Raw genomic sequence first — 8,766 nt, forward strand, 5'->3', positions numbered from 1 at the left:
TTAATTATATTATTTCATTAGGTGATTGATTAATGATATATTGTTTAAATAGATTTTTAAGATAAAAACTTGGTATGCGTAGAATTATTAGTATATATAGACATAACTCACAACTTTTAATTATAAAATGAATAAGGAAATGGAATAATATAAAATGTGTACTTACAAAGAAAAAATTATTTCAACAAAAATCATTGATTTTTATCCAATCCAATATTAATTGATCCACAGTTCCACAAAATTATAGATCAATAATGGCTGCTTAAACTTACATAATATTTGCGATTTACTTTTCACAAGCTCGCATAGGAAATGAAGCTTTTATCTTCTAAAGTTTCACTGTGTTTAATTTTACAGTGATAGAGATTAATAGTAAATATTTTTTTCTTCAAAAAAAAAATAATAAGAGACTATTGATTTTTTAAGCATTTTGCAAATTTTTCTACTTTTCTATGCAACAAGCTTTTGTTATACTGTGAAACCGTAGAGAAGATGACAAAGAGAGATTAAAGAAAATGAATTAAGGAATGAGTAAATTGGAGAGAAAATCCATGGCTAAAAATCTACATTATTAATTATTTATAAATACGGTCAATATAATTAATTACATCTTATCCTAACCATTGATTAATCGTTTATCCAAGGGTAAAAAAAATTGTGTAAAAATAAGTGTAATTTTAAAGAGCCATTGATCCTTCCCCTAAGAAAATATATTTATACAATAACTTATTTATTTTATTTTTAATTTAAGTATATAAAACAATTATTCTTATTAATATTTTCAACGATATAAATTAAAATCTTTGATTAATTTTATTTTAATTTTTTAAACTATAATTTTTTTACCTATTTTATTTATGGTAAAATTATAATTTTTAAAAATTTTTAAGGATATTTTCGAAACTAAAACGAGTGGGAGTGCATCTCTCAAGTCCCACCTTCCCCTTCATGGGAAAGTGGCAGAGCTAGGCACTTATATTAGGGGAACCTTAGTTTAAAAATTTTTAATTTAATTAAGGGTATTTTTTTTAATGTTCGCAATGGGATTCAACATTTAAAATAAATAATTTATTACTATTTTTTTTTTCGAAGAGAAAACAATGCAATTTGAATTTTTGAGAACCAAATATTTAAAGAAATAAAATTATATGGCTATTGAGATTTGAACCCAAGTCTCTAAAGCCACTAAAAAAAAACTCTTGTCACAAGTTGCAAATATTTTATTATAAAAAAAAGAGCTCAAACTCTCTTTATTTTACTTTTTTAAAAGAGACTCAAAATACATTTAAAAGAAAAAATAATGGCCTAGAAGGGGCTGGCCCTCCTCCTAGGCCTTAACTAACTCCGTTCAGTAAAAATCTCCCTCTCAACTTAAAAAATAAATAAGGCTCACATAGTCACATAGTGAAACTCCCATTCTGCCTACTACGAAGCGAAATAAATAATTGATTTTGAAAACTTCGCACTTTAAAATCTGAATCTAAAATGTAAACACAACAATAATTCCTTAGTGTGCTTTTTTAACTTCTTCAACTGAATTAAACGTTCCATTAAGGCAAGTAACGGCAGCCTCAAATCTTAATATGTAAGATCGTAGATGTAGGGTATGTGGAAGTTAACATTGCCGAAGTTTGAGACAAAGATGGCAAAGGAGGCATGTCTGTGTCCTTTAATTATGAAAACCTTATTCTAATAAGGGATTAATTAATCAATCACTTATTAGTTTAGTGGTTGACATTTTATCAGCTCATCTCTAAGCGACATAGTGAAAATTTGTTGTCAAATACTTTGCAAAATGTTTCCGTACTATATTAGACCTTTACCTTTTGAATACACATGGTAGATGCTCAAGCCAATTCAACTTTAAGGTTTTGGAAGTGCCTTGCCTTCGTATTTGATTATTGGCGGTGGTCACAAGTCAAGTTTTCTAATGGTTAATGGCTCCTATATAATTAGTCAAAGATAAACTACGGCCCACGCCCATTGAATTGTCTTAGAGCCTTGAAGGGTTCCATTTTAGCCATTGATAATTTGATATAATGCAAAACACGTGTCTGCTCTTGCTTTCCGAATTACTCGCTTTAGTATTGTGTTAATGACAAAAGTCCTCCTTTTCTATTTATTGTCATTGGAAAGTTTGGAGATAATTTAATGAGCGGAGAAATTTGGACCAGGTTGAAATTTTCCATTTAAATTGACTTTTTCTAACAAACTGTGTATTTAATTTCTAAACCTCACCTACGACTACATTTTTTATTATTACTCCTGACAAGATTATTTGAGGTCATTTCCGAAGAAAGTGGAAGAAAAGGCTGAAATAATGTTTTACATTTTTTCGAATTTATTACCGTACATATGCAGTATCACCTCTACAAAATATTATTGTTAGGACTAAGAAAAAATATTATTTTTAACAAAGTTATTTATTTATGAATAAATGAACAATCGATTAATTTTTTTAATAATTAATATTTATTAATTTAGAAAGAGTCTCTTCTTTTTTTTCTTTTTTTTTTTTGTTATAAGAAGCATTTTGTTGGTACATGTACCTATTTACCTATAAAATAGCACAAATGGTGATTCCTCAAGTCAACAATATCTCCTCCAACCACTACTATCCATAATAGTATAACAAACTTGTAATTATACAATATCTATCTTTCTTTATTTTCCGTATATGTACTTATATATTATTATTGTATAAGCCTTTGATATTAAGGACATAGGTGAGCTCAGTCTATAAACAAATAACTTTATATGCATATATTGCAAAATGTGAATTTAGATAATTGAAGTTATGAAGGGAAAAAAAAAAACTCCTTAATATTATGAATTTTATATTTTATTTATTATTAATTTCGTGTTTGATTAATTATTAATGTATGTTTACATTGGGCCTAAAGGATTCAATAAAAAAAAATTATTTTCTTGAACATTACCGAAATATTAATTTACTACCCTATCCCAAGTTGGGACTAGAAAATTTTATTATTTAAGTAAAATTATTAATTTATTGAAAATTTATTTATCGAGATTTTACTGTATTACTATTTGAGATTTAGTCAGGGAATGAATTCTAAGTTATTTTAAATATAAATCAAAAAGTCAGAATTCTTCTCAATTTTTTAACAGTAACAATCCATTTTTTTTAGTTGTTTTTTAAGCCTATAAGACCATCCCAACACTTAATTCAGAATTATGTTTTAACGAGTAATCGAAATGGTCTTGAGTAACCCACCTTGAATTATTCAATGCTCGTAAAGATTTCGTATCTTTGAACTAGATTTATGAAAAGTTACTACACTTGCATGTTTAGATGCTGTTTCAGAATTCTGTTTTGACAGGATTTGAGTCGTTTATACTTTATATGCCACATGCTCGGTCGTAATTTCAGGATTATATCAAGTTTCGAATGACAGAATTAAGTGATTTTAAGTCGACTGCAGGCCCAATGGTTGGAAAATTGATATATATTTTGGATTTTCAGAGCCACTTTGGGTACATCTTGCTGAGCCTTCATTAATTTTGTTGCTGATGACCAATTCCAGCAAGTTTTTAGCATGCATATTCTTAAAACCCATTTAATTTGTTCATGACTATGTTAAAAATATGGGACGTTATCGGCTAGCGGTACGATTAGATAATTGTACAATTATTTTTCGCTTAGGAAGTATTGTCAACGAAAAAGGAATTGGTCGTACATTTGACTTGATGCCCATTTTAAAACTGAAAAGCAGGATTGTTCGCGATCCGTTATGGAACAGTGATTGTGCGTTGGCTTTGTCTAGCCTGTGCTGCTTGGTGTATTGACCCTATCTGTTAATGGAAAGTTAGATTGTTTTTTTTTTTAATATTGGTTACGCACTAAATTACTGTATTGCATAAATATTTATAATTGTTATAATAGTAGACATTACACTGATATTTACAATCAAATATACATTATTGAGATTTATATTATTGTATTAAATTTTATGAAGTACATGCCCAGACGAAATAACTCTCACAAAGGAGAGATGTTCCTACTCCCCTTGCATTTTGCAAGGGAGAAGAGTTTATAAACGTTGAAGTGATTTGACATTGAATGATGATCGCAGGTTGTTAATTGATATAATTGTTGTTGAGCTTCATACATGTACTTTTTATTGTTTATGTGTTTGGAAGTTTTTTTTTCTTTTTTAATATCTTGAACTGAATATCTGCTATTGTATTAATGTTATTAAAACCTTAATAGCTCGTATCTGGCCGTTGGGCATTAGTTCACTCCTATTTTTTAGGTCTTGAGGATGTTAACAGCATGGAGTGAAAGTGAGTTGGTTTTTTTTTTTTTTAATTCGGTAGCTGAGATAATATATGGGACTGAATTATAATCGCATCACCGATCAATTTGTGTAAAACACAAATGAACCCCATCGTCCCATGCTAATATGCGGTCTTTAAACCTCGACAAGCTAAAATGAAGGTGATTTACTTTAGATGGTGTTATTCTTTTCCCAGATATGTGGAGAGTGGCAATTTGATGACTTATTGGATATCCTTGGTGCCAAATGTGAGTTGACCATATTTGATTTGTTAGTTAGTCATATCTAAAATCCTAAATACTAATTTTACTTTGGCAGCAGTTATGTTGGAGCAGCCTCCAGAACCGTTGGATGCACGTTATTTCAATTGTTTCAAATTCAACTATAGACATCCAACGGTTCTAGAGACTGCTCTATCTTAGTGCTGGTCTAAGGTAGCTGAACCCTTTTACTTTTTATTAGTCATGTCTCCCAACTAACATAACAACTTTGAACCCAAAACTGCATGATTATTTTCTCAAATTGATAACGAAAAAGTAAATTTAATGTTATATAATGTAAGAAGAAATTAATCTAAAAAAAACAATGAAGAAATTAATCCCAAAAAAAGTAATAAAGAAATTAAAATTTGGAGACTAAGGTCCTACTTTCATTTGTTAATGGACAATTTTACCATTTATCAAGACTAAAGTTTTGAGTTCGAGACTCATGTAGTAAGCATGTATTTTACTTCTACTATAAAAAAAAAATAAATAAAAAAAACCTCAAATTTTGTAGGGGTTTTAGATTTTTTTAAAGGGTTAAATTATTTAAATATCATTTATTTATTTTACAAATTTTTCATAATTTTCATAACAAAATTAAAAAAATTACCTATTAAAATAATTATATAACTTTTAATAAAAACTCTAATCCATAAGTGGGAATCAAACAACTAAATATTTTACTACAAATACTAGTTAAAGAAACACTATTTCAAAGATTACCTACTCGGCATAAAATTTGGTTGAATAGTTCATGCTGTTTCCTTCTTTACGTTTTAAAACGTAATTAAATGATTTTTATAATTTTTTTGTATTAATTATGTTAGAATATTACTCTAAGTACCTTCTCTATCTTCAACTTTTAATTTAAAATATATACATAACCAACTAGATATTGTCAACAAGAAAGAAATGTATGCGTTTGTAATGACCCGCCACCACCCAACTAAACAAATGTTTCTTTTGTATGCCCTTCTCTCTCTTTGACCTTGAAGAAAATAATGCTTAATTAATAGCTTATATTTAATTGACACGTTCAATCTTTCCCAATAGAAATGATCATTCTGTTTTTGTTTAATTTTAAATCATCTTCCAGCTAACTAACTCTTCTGCTACTGCTTCACGTTTTCGTCTCCACCTAATCTGAAGAGCCAATGATTTTACATCAGCTAGCATCAAGGTCCCTGAAGAAACCGAAATTGTTCACGGGCCACAATGAAAATTGATCCAGCTAGGAGAAATTTAGATGGAAATTAACAGTTTCACTGATTCGCAACTAATCATCAATGCTACCCTTGATTGAAAAATCAATTGGGTTTTCTACAATCATTTGAAATGAAAACAAGAAGATTTAAAAAGAATCACATATCTCCGAATATGATCAGAAGGCAACAGCCACGCTTCTGCTTCTTGGATACACAGAATCTGATGACTTAGTCTTAGTATGAACACTGCCGTCTTCCCCAAGGTCACCGGGCTTTTCCTCTTCGATCCTTCCCATGAATCCCGCCATCCCAACACTGCAACTCTTGGGGAACCTCGCCTTCCCGTTGGATCCCAGTTGCTGCTGCGGCAGTTGTTGTGACGATGATCTCATCTGCATGTGTTGTTTCAACAACATGTCGATTTCGTTCAAGTGGCCCATGCTCCTCACCGAAGCAGCTCTAACGAGCTCACCATAGTCGTCGCTCTCGCTAGACAATGCTGATCTAGCACTGAAGCTCTTCGGCAGCGTGCCCCCCATGGGCTGCCCGTAAGTCCTCCCTTCCGCACAATTAATCATGCTCCGCACGTAAAAATCCCTCGCTTTCCCCAACGCCCTTATGGGTAACATCACGAACCGCACGAACCTGTTGTGGCTGTGCTTGCTTTTCATCATAGTAGTACCAACGTTATCGTAATTTGAAGATGGCTTTTCAATCTGCAAGATGGCAACTGACTGAATTCAATTTCTTGGCGACTTGTGTTATCCACTGGGCGGGTTTGAACCGAGAGGTTTGGTTTTATAGAGATGGTGGTTGCGTATGAATTGTGAGGATCGATACTTGATTAAAGAAAGAAAGTGGGTTTGAACTTTCCAATGGCACGCTGAGTTGGACGAAGCTGTAACGTGATGAAACACGTCGGTTCGAATGTCGTACGAATCGCATCATTAAAAGTATAAGGAAGTATTAAGTTAGGCTGACATTTCGGACTGGATAAGAGTTGAGTTGACAGAACTGAGTCTGAAATATGAAACCGTCTTAAAATAATTGACTAAATTCCTTGTGACGATTTTTTTGACTTTATTATTATCGTACGTACGCCGAGTCATCAGATGGCTTCTGCCTTCTTGTCTATTTTTCAATCAATGTATATCTCCACGATGGAATCTTGAGAGCCACTCATTATACAGCCCATGGTAATAAGTAAATACGAGCGAAGCAGCAGCGGTTTTTTATGCTGCGGAAACTGGAACCCGCGGTTTAACCCAATGGATCAGGGGATTAGTCATCACGTGAGCTAATTAGCCATATAACCGTGTCTGTGATTGGCCCGAATTGTGAATCTCAAAATTAATTCAAATAATTTTTTATTATTATTCATAGAAAGTCATCAATTCAGCCTGAGAATAGATCAACCAGATGGTAAACGATAGTTAATCAAGTAGTGAAGAAAGTTGAACGGATAATAATCAACTTGATTAAACAGATAATCATATAATATATTTCTCCACTGACCATTAGGATCCAACTAAAATGTTATCTGCTTAAAAGAAATTTAGCTCCTTTCAGCTTTAATTACGTTTATTGAGTGTGTTTAAAAAAAAAAGAAATATTATTATTTTACCCCTAAAATTTTTTGATAATTGTTTTTCTCACTTAATAATTCAGTTTTTATCATTTTATAATTAAACCGTTTACTCCAGTAATAAATTTTATGATGCCACAAGAGTATTTTAAATTTTCACAAGGTATCTAAAATAATCAAGTGATAAAAGCGTTATTTATTTGTATTTAATTAATTTGGAGAGTCAAATTATATGCACACTGTTTAAGGGTAAAAATAAATTTTTGCTATAATTTTTGTTAGAAAATCTGTTAGCTTTAACACTTTGGCAGTAAAATAATAAAAATTAAAATATTAAGTGAGAAAATTAATTACAAAAAAAATTAGTAATAAAACTGATATATTGTAAAATAATTAGTAATAAAATAATAATATCCTTAAAAAAATATTACATTACTGATTATTGTTTGTCTTCTACTGAGTGAGAGAAATTAAATGAGGGAGATTGCCGCTTATTGACGAAATGACATGAATCCGCCGGCTTCGACGCCCCATGATCATCATGTCCCACGTGGCATCGATCACCTATATTCAATGAATGCACTATTGAGTAAAACAATCAACCCCCACGACTCATGGGCCTCTCTAATCTCCATTTTTTAAATGAAATTATATATATATATATATATTAAAAGACAAGAAATGTGCTGCGGCGAATTGAAACATTGACATTGAAAAGAAAGAAAAATTATACGTTTTTGAAAAGTTTAAAATTTAATTAATGAAAATTTGAATAACAAAATGAGGGTTTCTGCACTCATTTATATTAAATCTAAACATTATAAATTTATTAAAATAGACAATTTCGAAATATCATTATACAATTAAATTCTCCTAACTGAAATAAAAATAAAATAAACAACATTTACATGTAATATGTAGAAAAAAAAAGAGAAAAAATCTGAAAATAATAAAAAAATTCCTAAAATTACAAAAACGATTATAGGAAAAGAAAATTTTCGATCGAACCACAAGATTCATACTACATAGCGTATTGGATTAAATTCATCTTGTCAAGAATTTCAAAATAATATATTTATACACTCACTACAACTCAGGTTATCACCTAAAGAAACATCATACTCATCCTACACATTTATCGTTTAATATTCTGGAGAAGAGTCGTACCAGTGGGATTATTATATATGACGATTCTCCTAATTTACACGTGAGAAAATCAGTTTTGTAGGACTATCCCACTTAGCCATCTAGAATAATCCTTCTAGAACCATTTTTTTTTTTTTTTTGTAATCTTCCATGTCTCCATCACGTCTGGGACCGTATGGCGGTATTCTTGAGTGGGGTAATTTTTAAAAACCTCCCCTGAGGTTTGAGCTTGTTCCACTTGAATGGTGGCTGTGTAGGCATCATAT

General features: G+C 30.7%; 1 protein-coding gene across 1 annotated transcript; it reads right to left on the minus strand.

Annotated features, from left to right (window-relative positions):
* Nucleotides 1-5,786: 5,786 nt before the first annotated feature.
* LOC18042641 lies at nucleotides 5,787-6,727 on the minus strand. Its single transcript, XM_006433594.2, has one exon. The coding sequence runs from the start codon at nucleotides 6,441-6,443 to the stop codon at nucleotides 5,946-5,948; it is 498 nt and encodes a 165-aa protein (XP_006433657.1). The 5' UTR covers nucleotides 6,444-6,727; the 3' UTR covers nucleotides 5,787-5,945.
* Nucleotides 6,728-8,766: the final 2,039 nt, after the last annotated feature.

This window comes from Citrus clementina, unplaced genomic scaffold, assembly GCF_000493195.1.
Source record: "Citrus clementina cultivar Clemenules unplaced genomic scaffold, Citrus_clementina_v1.0 scaffold_5, whole genome shotgun sequence".
NCBI lineage: Eukaryota > Viridiplantae > Streptophyta > Magnoliopsida > Sapindales > Rutaceae > Citrus > Citrus x clementina.

Coding starts and splice junctions, on each gene's coding strand:
- LOC18042641 (XM_006433594.2), bottom strand. CDS start 6,443: ATGATGAAAAGCAAGCACAGCCACAACAGGTTCGTGCGGTTCGTGATG.